The sequence below is a fragment of the Bos indicus genome, chromosome 8 (assembly GCF_029378745.1).
Source record: "Bos indicus isolate NIAB-ARS_2022 breed Sahiwal x Tharparkar chromosome 8, NIAB-ARS_B.indTharparkar_mat_pri_1.0, whole genome shotgun sequence".
Lineage (NCBI taxonomy): Eukaryota > Metazoa > Chordata > Mammalia > Artiodactyla > Bovidae > Bos > Bos indicus.
The window spans coordinates 103,701,910-103,720,414 of record NC_091767.1 but is presented as its reverse complement, the minus strand read 5'-3'; the positions used below and the strand labels follow the sequence as shown (position 1 = coordinate 103,720,414).

Here is an 18,505-nt window from a genome sequence, read left to right as displayed (position 1 = left end):
CACAGGGATCAGAGGGAAAAACAGAAAGGACCTGATCACACGTGTGACTGGACTTCTTTGAGTCACTGGACACATGGGCCAGGGCGAAGTTTCACAGCTGGGGAAATTCTTTGAAGCAGGTGGAAGAAAGGTCTGACTTGGGGTTCTCCTGCTGGTACAGCCTCTCTGGAGGGAGCATGGCTGGGGTCCCCGGAGGGCTCACCTTCCTCTGGTGTCTCTCAAAGATGACCACGAGAGTCAGGGTGAGGCTCGTGGCAGCCAGGGTCACGAGCAGCACGCCTGCCCAGTGGTTCCCCAGGGCGAACATCTGGCTGGTGGAGTAGATGTTGGCCCACACCACCACGTAGAACACCTGTGAGAAGCCAGAGAGAGGGCATGGTCAGGGACACCTGTCCTTGGGTGGAGCAGCTCCACTCCCAGGGCCACCCTCTGGCCACTTCAGACACCCTCTTCGGATTTAGAGAGCTCACAGTGCCAGACAGACCAATGCGGGTGTGGGGGCCTGTGAGAACAAGCCCTTGTTCCTTGTTCATAAGCAGATGGAGAGGCAAGGGGTTAGAACAGGTATTCCAAATTCCTTCTTACTCTGATTTTAAATAAAACAGAAAAGGGCAGGGCTTGGGAGTGAGATGAATCTGAGTCAGAAGCCCACTTTAAATGCTAAGTGGACTTGACATGTTATGGCACCTCTCTGAGCCTCAGTTTCCTTATCCATAAAATGGGGACAATAATACCTCCCTCATGTGGCTGTTATAAAGGTCAATAAAATAACCAAGTCCCAGAGAGCAGAAAGGTCTTCACAAGACCAGATACTAAGACTGGGGTCTCGGGGGTAGGTCTGCAGATTCCCAGTCCCCCATCCTCTGCCCTTAGTAAATCTGCCATCCACCCCTTACATGAGGAGCTGGTAACAACTCTCCCCCATAAACCTCCTCCTACACCAAACCCAGGGCCGTGGGTACTGCTCTCTCCCCGGCAGCCTGGCCACCAGCCCCTAAAGGCGTTACCAGCACCCACAGGCTGCAGGGCGTGGCACTGAATTCAGCAGTGTCTCAGGGGACCCCGCCCTCCTTACCACAGCGAAGGCCAGCCGCATGGGCCTCGAGTTGTAGATGATGTATCTCCTCACTTGGGGCTCTAAGAGGGCGCTCTCAGCCAGGCTCCTGTACTGGTCAGCTGGGACCTGTTTGGCCACCCAAGGGAAAGAGACCCGTCGGCCACAGAGAACCATGCCCCTTCTTCCCACCAGCAAGCATGCTGTGTCCAGTTCACGTGGCTATCATGTGGAAGTGGGGTGAGTGCATCCTGGGCTGCCCTAGAACGCAGAACAAGGTGCATGGAGCCCTGAACGGCATCACAGGGTCAGAGAAGGACGGGCCCTAATGGGGAGGCGGGACAGCTCAAGACCCAGGGAGACGTCCAGGAGAGGGATCCCCATAACCCCAGGCTCAGCACCTCACAACAGACCCAGGAGAGCCTAATGGTTAAGGGGCAGGCCCTGGAGTTGACCAGCCCTGGGTCCAAACCTTGGCCCTGCCCCTCATGTGCTGCGTGACCCAGAGCAAGGAAACCCACTTCTCTGAGCCTCACTTTCCTCCTCTGGAACATGAGGGTAATAATTGTACACTTTATAGAGGTGGTGTGCATATTAAACAAGATAATACATATAACACTTATATATGTATTATACCGAAGAAGGCAATGGCACCCCACTCCAGTACCTCTTGCCTGGAAAATCCATGGACAGAGGAGCCTGGTAGGCTGCAGTCCATGGGGTCGCTAAGAGTTGGGAACGACTGAGTGACTTCACTTTCACTTTTCACTTTCATGCACTGGAGAAGGAAATGGCAACCCACTCCAGTGTTCTTGCCTGGAGAATCCCAGGGACGGGGAAGCCTGGTGGGCTGCCGTCTCTGGGGTCGCACAGAGTCAGACACGACTAAAGCGACTTAGCAGCAGCAGCAGCATGTATTATACAGTGAGTGAAAGTCGCTCAGTCTTGTCCGACTCTGCGACCCCATGGATTTAGTTCATGGAATTCTTCAGGCCAGAATACTGCAGTGGGTAGCCTTTCCCTTCTCCAGGGGATCTTCCCAACCCAGGGATCGAACCCAGGTCTCCCACATTGCAGACGAATTCTTTACCAGCTGAGCCACAAGAGAAGCCCATATATTATACAGTAAATATATGTATTATATATATATATATATATACACATATTATCTGGACATCCCTGGGAGTTTCTGCTCTCTTACTTGGGGCTTCCCTGGTGGCTCAGATGGTAAAGAATCTGCCTGCAATGCCGAAGACCTGGGTTCGATCTCTGGGTTGGGAAGATCCCCTGGAGGAGGGCATGGCAACCCACCCCAGTATCTTGCCTGGAAAATCCCCATGGACAGAGTACCCAGGTAGGTTACAGTCCATGGGGTTGCAAAGAATCAGACACGACTGAGAGACTAAGTACAGCACAGACTACACACAGAGCCGCTCTCTTACTTAGACGGATATCTGTATCTAACTATCTGCTTATCCAAGCCCAGGGCACCCTTCCAAAGTGAACACTTGATATACAAGTATTAGTATCAAACTACATCAACAGCTATTAATGCAGTCCAAGATACTGAAAACTCACATTTTTCTGCCCGAGCAAAACGCCCTAGAGCATAAAGGTCTTACGAGAATGAACTGCTTAAGAACACAGAATTTAATCATTAGAGATGATAGTTAGGAGCATGGTAAAACAATATGCAAACTGTTCACCAGTGAAGAAAACCCCATCTGAAGACAACTGTTTAAGGAAAATGTCCTTTTGTACAAAGGCTGAAAGGAAGCGTGGGAAGGAAAGCCAGCTGTCATGCTGATGTGGGGTGAGTCCTGTCAACTTGGAACGCTTCCCTTTAATGGTGCTAAAATGTTTTAAACCATAATACAATTCTGTGTTAAAGGAGTAAATTCTCAAGTCTTCAGGGTAAAATTAGCATTGTAGCTTCCTTATCCATAAATAATCCATCCCAGGCAGTGATGATCAGACCTCATACTCTAAAGGATATGAGAAGAGTGAGAATCACACCTGTGGGAACTTAAGAGCCACAATTTATTGAACATTTACTATGTGCCAGAGTCAGTGCAAGTGTTCCTCGAGCATTATGTCTTCTCATTTGCACAAAAACCCCAGTGTGTGACCCCAGGCACGGGGACCTAGTCACCTCTGTAGCAATCACTGAGCAGCTGTGATTAAGTGCCCAGCACAGGGCGGACACCCCCAAACACACGTCTATTAAGTGAATTAACTGGCATATCAAGCACAGGGTAGGTGCTTAAAAAAATGTTGTGAATCACTGCAATGTTTAACATGGATGACCAACAAGGACCTATTGTATCACACATGGAACTCTGCTCAGTAACATGTGACAGCCTGGATGGGAGTGGAGTCTTGGTGGGGGCGGGGATAGATACATGTTCGTGTCTGGCTGAGTCCCCTCACTGTTCACCTGAAACTATCACAACATTGTTAATTGACTACACCCCAGTATAAGATACAAAAATAGAATTTTAAAAGAACAATGAATGAGCCAGTAAAAAAAAGAAATGTTGTAAATAATGAGATGATAGAATAGATAAGACAGACAGATGGGTGGATTGATGGGTGGATGGGAGAAAAGGTAATAAGGACACAGTACAGTCAGCACTCACCTGAATACCCCAGGTCTGCAGCTGCTCTTCGGCGGCTCCCAGGTCAAATGAGATGGGCGCACAGGTATTGTCGATCCGGAGCACCGTAAGGACCTGGCCACTGCGGAGCTCTGAAAGCAGACAGACGCTTCACGTGGCTAAGCGATAAAGACTTGGGGTGAACCCAGATCTTGATGGCATCACCTCCTCCGGCCTTGAACATTCGCATAGCAAAGAAGGACTTGCCATCCTTAAACCTTCCGATGAAGGCTGCAGGTAAGAGTAAGGGTCTAATGGGGCCCGAAAGAGGGAGATTCCTAGGTTACCCGGGGGAAGTGGAAAGTGTTAGCTGCTCAATCATGTCCAACTTTTTGCGACCCCATGGGCTGTAGCCCACCAGGCTCCTCTGTCCATGGGATTCTCCAGGCAAGAATACTGGAGTGAGTAGCCATTCCCTTCTCCAGGGGAATTGTCCTGACCCAGGGATCAAACCCCAGGCTCCTGCATTGCAGGCAGATTCTTTACCTTCTGAGGCGCCAGGGAAGCCCAGATAATCTGGGGAGGGGCCCACTGCAATCACAAGGATCCTTAAAAGTGGAAGAAGGAGACGGCAGAAGAGCCAGGAGGGCTGTGACTACGGAAGAAAGGTACAGCGATGGCACACCTCTGGCTTTGAAGTGGCAGAAGGCTTCAGGAGCCAAGGCGTACGGGCAGCCTTCAGACGCTGGGAAGGAAAGGAACAGTCTCTCCCGGAGCTTCCTAACACAGCCCTGCTGACCTCATGATCTGAGCTCAGTGAGGCCAGTGTCAGACTCCTAACCTACAGAACTGCAAGAGGATACTGCATTTTCTAAGCTCCTGTTAGTGGTCATTGTTACAATAGCCACAGAAATCCAATCCACTAACTTACTGGCAAGCCCTCCCCAATATCTCAGCACTCGTTTGACACTTTAAAAGCATAAATTGCGTGAAAGTAGTACCTCAAAAAGCACATCAACTCAGGCTTATCACAACTTCTCACTCTTGCCCTGCAACATTGCTTGGAAGCCAGACCAGGAGCCAGAGTGAGGTTAATCCCCTCAGGCCCAGGGAGGAATGGCAGCAGAAGGAAGCCACACCTACTTCCCTTCTGAGCAGAGAAACTGAAGGAAAGGACTGAGCTCTTCTCTCACCTATGAGGCCCCGGGAGCCACCCGTGAGCAGCCAGGGCAAAGCTGGGGCTGGCTGAGCCCTGAGATACTAGGATCCTAGAGTTTAGCCACTCGAGGATGGAAGCTGAATATTTCAGCACATTTTCTGTAGCTGTCATTCAGAAGAGGAGCAGGACTGAAGGGGTTAAACCACAAACATGTTATCTACTGGCACAGAGCCCAGCTCTGGGCAATACTGGAGTCTTAAATCTCCACCTTCCTGGGGATTCCTGCCCACCACCCTCCTCAATCGCTCCTCCACCCCCTCACCCAGTCCATCCCTGGGCCCTGCCAATTGGGCCCAACAAAATCTCTCCCAGCTCCATGCACCCCTCGGCATCTTCCCCACAACCCTCACCCAGGCTCCCTTCACCTCTCCCTGTACCCCTGTCTCCTAACTGGCTTCTTCAACTGCTCTTCTTCTCACAGTGCATTCACACAGCTGCTGCTGCTGCTGCTGCTAAGTCGCTTCAGTCGTGTCCGACTCTGTGCGACCCCATAGACGGCAGCCCACTAGGCTCCTCCGTCCCTGGGATTCTCCAGGCAAGAACACTGGAGTGGGTTGCCATTTCCTTCTCCAATGCATGAAAGTGAAAAGTGAAAGTGAAGTCGCTCAGTTGTGCCCGACTCTTAGCGACCCCATAGACTGGAGCCTACCAGGCTCCTCCGTCCATGGGATTTTCCAGGCAAGAGTACCAGAGTGGGATGCCATTGCTTTCTCCGATTCACACAGCTGCCAGGGCACAAATCAAACGATGTGAATCCTCTGAGTAAAAGTATTCAACAGGGGCCTTCCCCTGGTGGTCCAGTGAGTTAAGCATTTGCCTGCCAACGCAGGGGTCTCGGGTTCGATCCCTGGTCTGGGAAGATCCCACATGTCGTGGAGCAACTAAGCCCGTGTGTTGCAACTACTGAAGCCCATGTGCCCATGTGCCCTGGGGCCCATGCTCTGCAACAAGAGAAGACATTGCAATGAGAAGCCCGCACACCGCAACTAGAGAGTAGCCCCCATTCCCTCAACTAGAGAAAGCCCGCCCGCGGCAATGAACACCCAAGCTCAACCAAAAATAAATAAACGAATAAATCTTTAAAAAAAAAAGCTAACTTTCAATAGCTTCCCAGTGCTCTGAAGAAAACCAAGCTTGTTACCATACTCCCCCAGTCCTTAGAAGAACTAGCTTCCTGCCAAACTCAGCTTGAAGGCTCAGCCTCATCCTGCATCTTGTCACTTCCTTTGTTCCTGGGACTGCAGTGTTCTCTCCCACCGCACGGCCTTTGCATATGCTCTTCCCGCTCTCTCCCTAGAACACATCCCCCTGGCATCACTCCCTTAGACCCCAGTCATCATTTGCGTTCCAGTTCATTAAGCCCTTTCCCACGGAGTCTTCCTTGATGCTCTAAACTCTCGCCAGGTCAAATGTCTGATAACCCTGCCCATCACTGCCCTTCTCCTTTACGCTCACTGAAGATGAGTTCATGTACACCCAGTTACTCAATCAGCCACTGTCTCCATCCGAACAATATTACTCCCACATGGGTTTCACACATCACTGAATCCCCTTGAACTGGGTTCAGTGCCAAGTATACAGCAGGTACTAGATAAATGTTTCATGTATGAATGAAGTGGGGGAAGCACACGCTAAATGGTTTGGGGTTTAAATTGTACGTGAGCCTGTCACTAACAGAGAAACCTTGAAGAAGCCATTTAATTCCTGGCCATCCCCTTACAGGATGATGATATCCACTGCAGAAGATTCTGCAAATAATTAAGACAATGAAAATAAAGCGTTTAGTGTAAAATGGGTGCTGACTAACTGGCTGCTATGGTTGTCATCATTTAAAAGCTTGTCAGAGCACCTAAGTTACCATAAAGCCACACTGGTTTAGTTGTATTGTTTTTATCTTCTCACACCTTGTTCCAGAAAGGATTTCATAAAAATAAAATATAAAAAGGCAAAATTATAAAATAAGATTTTAAAATAAGTAAATGAGGGAAAACAGATAAAAAGAAGATAAGGGCTGAAATAAAAATAGAACAATAAAATAAAATATGAATAGTTTCCGGGGACTGAGCCCTTCCTATGCAGTAGCCACAGTCACAGGGTCACAGTCCTGATTCCATTTAATCCTCCAAGAGCCCTGTGCTTAGTCACTCAGTCATGTCTGACTTTGCAACTCCATACACCACCAGGGTCCTCTGTCCAGGGGGGTTCTTCAGGCAAGAATATTTGCCATGCCCTCCTCCAGGGGACCTTCCCAACCCAGGATCAAACCGAAGTCTCCCATATTGCAGGCGGATTCTTTACCATCTGAGCCACCAGGGAAGCCCAAGAATACTGGAGTGGGTAGCCTATCCCAGGGGATCTTCCCAATCCAGGAATCAAACCAGGGTCTCCTGCAAAAGCCCTAGAAAGTGGAAAACAATTACTATGGGAAAGGAAACAGAGCCTCTGAAAGGAGAACCAGCTTGACTGGTGGTACCAGGGGAAATGAAAGTAAGAAAGAGAAGAAGTGAAAAGAAAGAGGAGCACAGAAAAGGCAGCAGCTATGCTGTAGGAGCCTCAGACTAGCCCTTCACCGCACAGCACAGGGTGGAAAACCCACACTGCTCCGGACCTCGGGCGTGGAGACTGTGAACTGCTCCCCTAGCCTGGCTCTTTGCACTCTGTGGATGGTGTTTGCCCGAGCAATGCAAAGACTTCTCACAGTGATGGTATCTCTGTTTCCCTTTCAAACCATGAATTCCTGGATTCTTGGCAATAATCTCTCTCATCTGTTTCTTAAAGTGAGAACTTAAAGTCCTCCACTTAGAAATCCTTATTTTCACACTTAAGCTAAAAAAAAGGATCTGAAAAGCTACCAAGAAACATGCATGTGTACAAGTGTGTGTGTATGTGTGTGTGCATGTGTATGTGTGTGTGTTCACATACAGAAAGCTATTTCCTATAAAGGGGCAAGAACTGGCTTGCCAAAAACCAGTGGAGCAATGTCTTCAAAGAGCTGAAGGTAAATTATTCCATTCTATTTCATTCTACTGGTATGCGTATATGTGTGAATTGCTTTCCTAATAACAGTAGACATAAAAGGAAGCCTTGTTTTTAAGTTTGAAATCATCTAAGAAACCAGCCACAATATAAAATGCCATCTCCACTTGCCTATGCCCAGCCACTCATTCATTCATTAATTCATTCATTCAAAATACTTATTGAGTTATGACCAACCTAGACAGCATATTAAAAAGCACAGACATTACTTTGCTGACAAAGGTCCGTCTAGTCAAGGCTACAGTTTTTCCAGTAGTCATGTATGGATGTGAGAGTTGGACTATAAAGAAAGCTGAGCACCAAAGAATTGCTGCTTTTGAACTGTGGTGTTGGAGAAGACTCTTGAGAGTCCCTTGGACTGCAAGAAGATCCAACCAGTCCATCCTAAAGGAGATTAGTCCTGGGTGTTCATTGGAGGGACTGATGTTGAAGCTGAAACTCCAATATTTTGGCCACCTGATGCACACAGCTGACTCATTTGAAAAGACCCTGATGCTGGGAAAGATTGAGGGCAGGAGGAGAAGGGGACGACAGAGGATGAGATGGTTGGACGGCATCACTGACACAATGGACATGGGTTTGGGTAGACTCTGGGAGTCAGTGATGGACAGAGAGGCCTGACGTGCTGCGGTTCATGGGGTCACAAAGAGTCAGACACGACTGAGCAACTGAACTGAACTGACTATGTGCCAAGCTATGTGCTAGGTACTATAGACACAGGGATAAACAAAGCAATACAGAGCCCCTGCCCTCATGCAGCTTACATTTTACTTAGGAAGCTGGACATTCAACATGTTATTACATAGGGAATTAATTTAATTACAAACTGCCAAGTGCCATAGGGAGAAGCAGGGATATATCAGAGGGTCTGGCTTAGGCTGAGCCATCAGGGGAGGATTCCCCATGGAAGGGATATCTGAACTGAGCTCTGAAGGATGAGGGGAAATTAAGCAGGGGAAAGGAGACAGGGAAAGGGCATAACATGCAAAAGGGACAGCAGGCGCAAAGGTCCTGGGGCAGGGCAGCACGGCCGGGGCAGCAGGAGCCATTAAGGCAGGCCTTGCAAGCTGGCGAACGACAGAAACGGAAACAGAAAGGTCGTGCATCTTTAAAAACCCCTCTGAGACACCACGAAGAGACAGTGGAAGAGGCAAGGAGCAAGAGGAAGCTATAGCATCCTAGCAGAGGGCAAGCTAAGGAATTCGGTGACAGAGACAGTAAGTAGCAATGACAGAAATGCCTGGAAACACATCCCCAAATGCCCACCCTTATCTCAGGCACTTCTGGGCCCTTCCACTCACCTCTCCTCAAGCATACTATCTGAGTCCAGCTCAGCATCCTAGGGGCGGGGGCAGGGGGGTAGAGGAGGAAGGAATTAAGGGTCATGACCCTACCTTGCCCCCAGCCAGGAGGGCTTCCCCCAGGCAAGGGACTCCAGCCAGGGGAAGAGGTGGGCAAGGGGCCAGCTGCCCCACCGGGGTCCATCTGCGGTTCACACGCCATAGCAGCACCAGCAGGACTCCTACTTCCCCTTCTCGGAGCCGCAGTTCATCCTGGAGCAGCCAACTCAGCTTCGCCTGCCTTCAGAAAACAACATCATGAGAAACAACTTCAGGCCTGGTCCTGGGCTGGCCAGCTTCCTCAGACTCTCAAGGCCAAAGCCATCACCAGACTGAGGAGAGCCACCCAGAGTCTTTCCTCGGACTGTGGTCTCGTTGATCAGGCTAAGGAATGTTCTCAGAGGGAATGAATAGGAGGAGCCAGAACCCTCCAAGGCCTGGGCTGAGAACTTCCCTCTGGTCTTGGATCTTCTCCAGCTCAGACTCATCCAGGAACCACAGGGAACTCACGAGCTGACCAGACCCCACTCTCAGGCATCTGGGATTTCCCTTCCTGACTGAGTAGAGGATAGGTCTATTCATGACAGGGAGCCTTGTTTATACAAAGCAACAAACTGTTATAAAAAGAAAAGCAAGGACTTCAGCACCAAAGGACCTAGATGTGAACCTTCACTTGACCCTCACGTGCTCTGGGATATCCACTGTCAAGGTACTTAGCTCCCCAAGCCTTGCTGACCTCACCTGCAAAATGGGTGCAAGGAGGCCAGCCCGGCATAGCTGCTATGGGGCTACACAAAGCAATACAAGTGTGGCATCCAGTATCCTGCTCACCATCAGGCCACTTCCTCACAGGTTTTTCCCATTTCCCCGGAGACAGAACTGCGAGTCAAAGATGTGACGTGACCCGCCCACAGTGGGGTGGCTGGGAGCTGTGGGGACTGGAGATGAATCAGGCCATCCAGCTCCAGAATCCAAGCCTATCATTCCCACATCTTTGAACCTCGGAACCCAAGTCCGGCTATGGCTGAGCCTCTTCCTTAAACTGCCTTAAAAAAGAGTGGGTGGAAGGAGACTGCATTTCCCAGGTGTGATCCAACAACACATTCGAGTTGGCATCTGAGCTGCCAAGCTATGGGAGGGCAGGGACCATCTCCCCCAAGCCTGGCGCACAGTAGGCACTCCCAAATACTGCTGAATATCAGTCAATCATATCATCCCTTACTTCCTTCCTCTCCCCTGGTACCCCCAAGAGGCATGAAAACAACAGCCCAAGGATGTCTACCCTGTACTTGGCGATAAACGAGGTTCTGCTCCATCTGATTGGGTCTTAGGCCTATGGGACAAAGAGAATCCGTGGATCTATGCTCCAGACCAGGAACCCAGGGACATCCTAGCTAGGAACCTGTTTCCCAGAGAGGCTATACTGCAGTCTCAGAAACATTTGTGGGGCCCAGGAGCCCCCTGTCCCTCCTCCAGGCAGAAGGGACCATCCACAAGCTGGAGCTGCCCAGACAGCCTTCCAGACAGCGTGGACGGTTCATTAGCTGCAGAATCCCACAATTAGACGGTGTTTTGGGAAGAAATCCCCATCACCCCAGTTGGCCCAATTAGCCTCCCACAAAGTCCCAAGCAGGAGAAGTCATGCACCTGTAGGCTATTTAGTGTAATGGAGAAAAGCAGCCTGCACAGTCCTGCCACTTCCCACATGAATGACCTGGAGCAAGTGCTTTGCACCGCCTCGGTTTCTTCACGTGTGCATGGGAATAATGCAACCAGGTTGTTGTGAGGCTTAAAGAATTCAAACTTAAATCACTTGAGAGCAGCAAGGGCAAAACAGAACATATCAATCATTATTTTTACTCCACAGACACTCCCTAAGAATCTTCTGGTGCCAGGCCCTGTGCTTTCTAGACTATAAAGCCAGCAATAAAATCTTGAGTCCCTGTTCAGCCCTCTCTGATGGGTACCACCATCTGGTAGAAAAGACAAACTCAGAGAAAGAGAAACAAGAAACAGAGAAACAGACAATGATCAGAGAAGGCAGTCAGAGGGAGCGGGCAGTACCTTGGATTGAGGGAAGACTTCTTCTGGAGGCTTCTCAGAGCACAGAAGGAGGATCCTGGCTTGGCAAAGGTGGAGGGAGAGAAGGAACTGCCAAGTAGGGAGAGGTACAAACCAGAGGGCAGGATGGGGCCAATCAAGGCGGCCTCTGCTCTCACCCTGTAGCCTTTCATCCAAACTGGAGGCTGCAGAGGGCAGGAGGGGTGTTGGCCAAGGGCAGGTGCTGACCCATCACCCATTAGTGTATTCTGAGCTGCCACCCCCTCTCCAGCTCTACACTAGCCCTAACGGGACAAGGGGGGGCGAGGTCAGACACCAGGATGGAGTCAGGCAGGGAGTGAGCCCAGCCCTGAAGTTCCTCAAACTAACTGGCCATCCACTCCCCAGCTTCCTAACTCCCCTTGCTGATTCCATTTAACCAGACCTTCCAATTATCCATCTTTCTGATTTGGGTAGCAAACCTCTGCAAAAATCTCCGTTTCTGCAGACACTGAGTGCCCAGCATCCCCAGAAGAGCCCCAAGCGCCTCCCTGAGTTGTGTGTGTGTGTGTGTGTGTGTCTGCTGGGGGGACGGGGGAATCCTACAGTTTTCACAAGTCAAGTTTTGTTTTGTTAAACTGGAAAGTCCCAACAAGGGGCCGTGATGGAGGGTCTGTCACAGAAGTTTAGGGGTGGAAAAGCCTTCAGAGACAATAGCTCCAAGCCCTCCATTTTACACGTGAGAAAATTAAGACCCAGAAACGAAAGTGAACCATCCAAGGTCAAGGAGCCAGGTTGGGGGATGGAGCCACAAAGGAACCAAGCTCGATCCGGCAGGGGATGTTCGGCCACCTCTGGCCTCGGCCTGGGCGGCTGAGTCTTGATCCAGGGTCTGCTGCCCCTGGGCCTCCCTCCACCCCCGAAATCAGCCCCCCGCCCCTCTCGCCCTCCCCCGCCCCCTCACAAGGGCCGCCGGAGAGCGGCTCCCACGCACAACAGGGGCCCAAACTCAGCCCTCGGCGCCCACACCAGGCCAGGACCGGGGCACCCAGGCGGCAGCGCGGCTGAAATCTGGACTCGCGGCCGCCCGCGCCCGCGCCCGCGCCCGCGCAGACACAGGGGCGCGCGCCCCGGGCCCGCGCACACTCACCCGTCCGCGCCGCCGCCCCCCGGGGACGCGGAAGGTCGGGGGCACCGCCGCCCCACCGCGCCGCAGCCTCTGGGCACCGCCGCCCGCGCCCCGCCTGCCGCCCGCGCCGCCCTCCCGAGTCCCGCCCCCGGGCCGGGCCGGCCCCGCGCGGTCACCCCACCGGGAGGAGCCGCCCGCAGGGCTCGCCTCCGGGCCTAGAGGGAAGCAGGTTCGCGTCGGAACCGAGCTGGGAGCTACCTTTCATCAGCCGGGCTCCCTCCCGGGACGCGGGGAAGCGCCTCCGCCCTCGCCGACCACGTGCGTTGCTTCTGGGGCTCTCGGGGAGGTGGGGTGGGGGGACCAGATCCCGGGCCGGGATGAGTTTCCGCCCAGCTCTGAGCCTCGGTCCCCGGATCCTGAGAGCAGCGGCTTGCGTCTGAGGTCCAGCCCGCGTCTGACAATCATGGGACCCGATGGATGAAGCAATATTAGGAACCAGAAATTCCTCAGGGACTTGTTTTTTAATGAAACATTACATGTGCATTGTATTAAGAGCATCGGTTTGGGGATCAGGCTCCCTGAGCTCTCAGCCAAGTGTCTCCGATTTTTAGATCATCTTGAGTATAGAGTTTTCCCTCTCTGTGCCTTAGTTTTCTGTTAAAAACAAAAGCAAATTATTCTGCTTCATGGGATTATATGAAGCTTTAATGAGATAATCTGTGTGAAATGTACAGAACTGCAGGACCAATGACGGTGGCCACCACCCCCATCTGCATCACTCGGGATTTCAAGGGGTCTACAGTGAAAAGTACCTCCTTCCCTGAGGTTTCTGTAGACGGCTTGTGGACGGGTGGGGTACACTGTGCATTTATACAGAAGGGAATCTGTTCTATTCTTGCTTTTTCTTTCAGCTGAGTTCCTTGGCATTCACCTCATTCCAGAACACTCCACTCTGGTTTGTTTTTAAGGGGGTACATAAGACACTTCCGTATTTTGTAGGTGTGTGTTAGTCACTCCGTCAGACTCCCTGTGACCCCATGTACTGTAGCCCACTAGGTCCTCTGTCTCTGAAATTCTCCGGACAGGAATGCTGGAGTCGGCTGCTATTTCTTTCTCCAGAGAATCTTCCAGACCCAGGGATTGAACCAGCGTCTCCTCTGCTGCAAGTGGTCTCCTGCGTTGCAGGCAGATTTTCTACCAGCTGAGCCACCAGGGAAGCTCTATTTTGTAGGAATAGAGCTATTTTTCCTTGCCCCTCACCAGTGGTGGGCATGTAAAGGGTTCCCACTCTTCCTCAACAGCCTTCCTCATATGGTCATAGCCACCATGCTGTGTACATGCCACAGCCTGCGTATCTACAAGTGGACTTGCTGAGTTAGTTGCAATTTTAATTTCAACAGATACTGCCAAATTGCTAGGGGCCTCTCAGATCACCTCTCAGATTCCCTGGAGAAGGAAATGGCAACCCACTCCAGTACTCTTGCCTGGAAAATCCCATGGACAGAGGAGCCTGGTAGGCTACATACACTCCATGGGGTACCAAGAGTGGGACAGGACTAAACGACTTCACTTTCTCAGATCACAGGACCTAGTTGGCTTTGGGCTCTACCAGAGGCAAAGGAGTGCCCGGGGACATGAGCAGTGACTGAGGAATAAAGCAGCCATGCTGCCCTCATTCACCAGGCAGGTGAGGATCTAGGAAGTAGGCTACTAAAAATGAAGTTCATTGGTTTATTCATCAACAGATAGACGTCAGGTGTGTGCTGAGTGGCACGCATTGTTCTGGGCACCACTGAGCAAGACATACAAGATCCAAGATGTTTATTTTGCGTAATTTCTGTAAGCACAATGTAGGGGCACGAGAGCAGGAGTCATGGAATGCTGGAGCTTTCCTACCTGCTGATAAGATATTGAAAGGGAACCTTGGACCGGGGTGTGGCCTGGTCATCGCCTAACTCACTCCTGCCACTCCAGCAAGGCCTGCCTTCTCCATGAAGCCAGATACCGTCCTCCTGCGCTTTCTGCCGGGCTACTGTCACTCTGCGTTCTCACTGCTTGTTGTTCCAGCTTGAACTTCTATGTTGACACATCATCTCCTTTGCTAGGGAGGCACAAAGGACGTGGCCCTTTGGAACTGCCTGGCTTGGCTCCACCACTCACTGGCCTGTGAACTTGCACGGGCCAGTTCCCCTCTCTGAGCTCCAATTCCCTCATTTATAAAAGAAGAATATCTGCTAAATAGAGAGGTTTTAAGAATTAAGTGAAATGGTGAGGTGCTTAGCAGGAAGTGCTCAGTAAAAGTGAACTGAATTTCTGGGCAATTCTTTTGCATCTCCAAAACCACAGCACATGGCAAGGCCTGGCACTCCAGTGTGAGGGAACGGGGCTCCGTGGAGAATGGAGAAAAATGAATGAAATCCAGTGCATGCATGCTTAGTCATGTCCAACTCTTTGCAACCCCGTGGACTGTGGCCCGCACTCCTTTGTCCACAGGATTTTCCATACAAGAATACTGGAGCGGGTTGCCATTTCCTCCTCCAGGGGATCTTCCTAACCCAGGGATCGAACCCATGACTCTTGTGTCTCCCGCATTGGCAGGCGGATCCTTTACCACTGAGCTACCTGGGAAGTCCAAAATCCAGTGAAATCCAGTGAAAGGTGACTGATAACCTCTGAAAACCCTAAGCTCCAAGAACAGTGACCCCATCTCTCAGTTCCTCCTACACCCGTGCTCTCTCAGTTTCGGTTCTCAGTGGTTGCCATCCTTCTCCTTCTGGGAGAGATGCCTCAAACCTCATCCCCACCTCCTGGCCTGGTTAACTGACACATTCTCAGACCTCGGCTGAAAGGGCCCTTCTTCTAGGAGCCCTCTCCTGTCCTGAGCCCAGGCCAGTCCCGCGTTCTCACAGTCACTCTTGATTAATCTGTGGCCACACCTAGCACACACTACGGTCATTGTTCAAGATCCCCTTTCCCAAAAAGAGAATCAGCCTTGGGGGCACAGGGCTGTTTCTGCCCGTGCTCAAAAGCGGGCCCCCAGTAGGGTTACATGCATCTGAACTGGTGAATGAATGGCTATGAATGAACTCATCAGGGCTTCAACTACAGATAAATCCAAATAACCACAAACCCCAGCCAAAGCCACCCTTACTCAGCACTTGCCCCATTCTGTTCCGTCATGTGGGTGAGAGTTACAGGCCCGTGTCTGAAGGCCAGCTGCCAAGTATCTGGCAACTTAGGTGAAGCATGAAGGAACTTCTCAGCCTGGCAGAATTTTCACGTGTGGCAGCAGACGGCACAGGAGAGCACCTCAGAGCCGTGGGATAAGTAAGTAAAAAGGCAAAGATCAAAAATTAGATCTTGTTTTTGGGACTGGTCTGCCAGTTGTAGAGTCACTGACTTTCTCTTTTAGAAACGCATTGCTTGAAACACAGCCATGGCCTGAACATACTAAGCCATACAGCAATTCAGGCTGGACGTCCGACAGACTTGGGTTCAAGTCTTAGGCTTAGCCACTCATTAGAGCGCTCTGAAAAAAGTATTTCCACAAGCAAGTCCCACAGAAAGTTCTATTGCTCCTGGCTCCACTACATTGATTCTAGATCCTGGAGTCACATCTCTCAGTGAGTTCTCCGCTACAAGATATGCATGTGAGAGCTTGGGGCTAAACACACCACCATCCCTGTCAGCAGCGTGCAGATAGACAAGTCATATGCTATCTGTCAGGAAACTGGGTCAAAACCAGCAGAGATACTTTGAATTTTCATCATAAGGCTGCCAGTCACCTGCAGGGTCAGGGATCTGTCTTGACACTGTGGGTAGAGGCAAGTGCACAGACAGGTACAAAGGGAACGAGGTGGGGCAGGGCCTCAAAAGGGAGGACTGGCATCTGGTTGGCAAGGGGAGGGGAGGGAAAGGCAACTGAAGGTGACCTGGCTTTTAACGAGAAATTTCAACTGTCCCGTCTTCATAATTTTAAAAACCCTGTAAGACATAGTAGACAACCCAATCATGATCTCAGAACCACCAGCGTAGTTTCTCTTCTATTCTTATCTTCAACAACTGTCAACTGGTCTAAAATGCTGCCACTCTACCCTTTTATTTTCAAAAAGAAAAAAAAAAAAGGAATTGTCTGCCCCAGCTCTCCAAGCCCATTCATCCCCATCTCCACAGACATGGCCTTGAATTCACACTTGACCCAGGAGCCAGTCAGTGTAATTTGAAATTTCTTAAAAGCCAAAGAAGATACATGTTGACATGATTCGGCAGCATTCTCTCCCTGAATTACTGACCAAATCTTTCAGTAAACAGTGTGCTTCTCCTGCTCCTAAAGATCTGCCCACAAGGTGCCTCTTTTTATTGGGCTTCATCTTTTTGAGCTTCAGAGGTAGTGCCTTTTATTCCCCAATTGAAGGTTTGTGGCAACTCCGTGTCAGGCAAGTCCGCTGGCACCATTGTTCCAACAGCATTTGCTCGCTTCATGTCTCCTGTGTCACACTTTGCTAATTCTCGTAGTATTTCAAGCTTTTTTGTTATGGTATTTGTTACGGTGATTATCTCTGATGTTACTGTTGTTTTGGGGTGTTAAGAACCAGGCCCATATAAGATGGCAAAATTAATAAACGTGTGTCTTGATGGTTCCACTGAACAGGTGTTCCCTATTTCTGTCCCCTTCCTTGGACTTTTCTATTCCCCAAGACACAATATTGAAATTAGGCAGATAAATAACCCTACAGTGGCCTCTTAAGTATTCACATGAAAGGGGGAGTTGCACGTCTATCATTTTAAGTCAAAACCCAGGAATGATTAAGCTCAGTGAGGAAGACATGTTGAAAGCCAAGATAGGCCGAAAGGTAGGCCTCTTGTGCCAGTTTTCAACTTGTGAATGCAAAGAAAAAGTTCTTAAAGAAAAGTGCTATTCCAATGAACACACAAACTGATAAGAAACAAAGCAGCCTTACTGCTAACTGGAGAATGTTGCTTTTTTTTTTTTTTTTATTGACTATGTGGCTTTCAGGATCTTAGTTCCCCGACCAGGGATCGAACCCAGGTCCCTCCTGCAGTGGAAGTGCAGAGTCCAAACCACTAAACCACCAGGCAACTCCCTGGACAAAGTTGGAGTGGTCTGGATAGAAGATCAGCCACATCCCCTTAAACCAAAACCTAATCCAGAGCAAGGCCTTAACTCTATAATTCTGTGAAGGATGACAGAGGTGAGAAAGCTGCAGAAGAAAACTTTGAAGCTAGTGGAGATTGGTTCATGGGGTTTAAGGAAGGAAGCCATCTCCATAATATATGAATTGATGTAGAAGCTGTAGCAGATTATGTAGAAGATACGGCTAAGATAATGGGTGGAAGTGGCTACACTAACAACACTCAGTGTAGACAGAACAGCCTTTTGTTGGAAGATGCCACCTCGGACTTTCATAGCCAGAGAGAGGCCAGTGCCTGGCTTCAAATCTTCCAAAGGACGGGTTCTCTCTCACTAGGGGCTAATGCAGCTGGTGACTTGAAGTTGAAGCCAGTGTTCATTGACCATTCTAGAAATCTTAGGACCCTTAAGAGTTGTGCTACATCTACTCAGCCTGTGCTCTAATGGAACAGCAAAGTCTGGGCAACAGCACATTTGTTTACAACATGGTTTACTTAATATTTTAAACCCACTGTTCAGGCCTGCTACTCAAAAGAAAAAAGATGTCTTTCAAAATACTACTGCTCATTGATAATTCACATGGTCACTAGCTGGCATGGAGGAAGCTAGTTAGTATTTGCAGCAGAGAGTTTTTACTCACCAAATAACCACAGGTTGGTTATTTCTTAGCCTCCCTAGCAGTCAGGTTTGCTCCTGGGCCTGACATGCATAAATGAGCTGAAAACAATTGTTACGTATTATTTCAGGACCAAAGCATAGAGCTGCCTGTTTGCTAACTTTTCCTTCCCTTGTCTCAGGGATCATGGAAACCATGTGCTAAAATGATAGAGCCACGAAGTGGAAGTAATCGGAATCACTGTGTCACCGTATGGAGGACAGCTGCCTGGTCCCCCAACCTGTATCAGACATAAAAAATAAATCTTTGTTGTATTAAGCCA

The 18,505-nt window shown here is 50.0% G+C and overlaps 1 protein-coding gene and 1 long non-coding RNA gene across 5 annotated transcripts in view; one reads left to right on the top strand and one right to left on the bottom strand.

Moving 5' to 3' along the window:
- The window catches only part of TMEM268 (transmembrane protein 268), a 24,967-nt gene extending 12,102 nt beyond the window's left edge, over positions 1 to 12,865 (bottom strand). The window contains exons 1-5 of one of the 4 annotated variants that reach the window (XM_019966801.2): positions 12,674 to 12,865; positions 9,301 to 9,487; positions 3,694 to 3,803; positions 1,076 to 1,183; positions 203 to 352 (exon numbers count right to left, since the gene is read on the bottom strand). In XM_019966801.2, coding sequence (XP_019822360.1) covers positions 203 to 352; positions 1,076 to 1,183; positions 3,694 to 3,803; positions 9,301 to 9,409 — 477 coding nt within the window. In that variant the 5' untranslated portion in view covers positions 9,410 to 9,487; positions 12,674 to 12,865. Of the gene's footprint in view, positions 1 to 202; positions 353 to 1,075; positions 1,184 to 3,693; positions 3,804 to 9,300; positions 9,488 to 11,310; positions 12,190 to 12,436; positions 12,538 to 12,673 lie in introns of those variants that run through there. The other 3 variants (XM_019966800.2, XM_019966803.2, XM_019966799.2) reach the window with 3 other exon arrangements.
- On the top strand, positions 12,605 to 18,505 carry LOC139184658 (uncharacterized). Its single transcript, XR_011568214.1, has 2 exons — positions 12,605 to 12,733; positions 13,994 to 18,505. It is a non-coding gene; the product is annotated as an uncharacterized lncRNA (long non-coding RNA).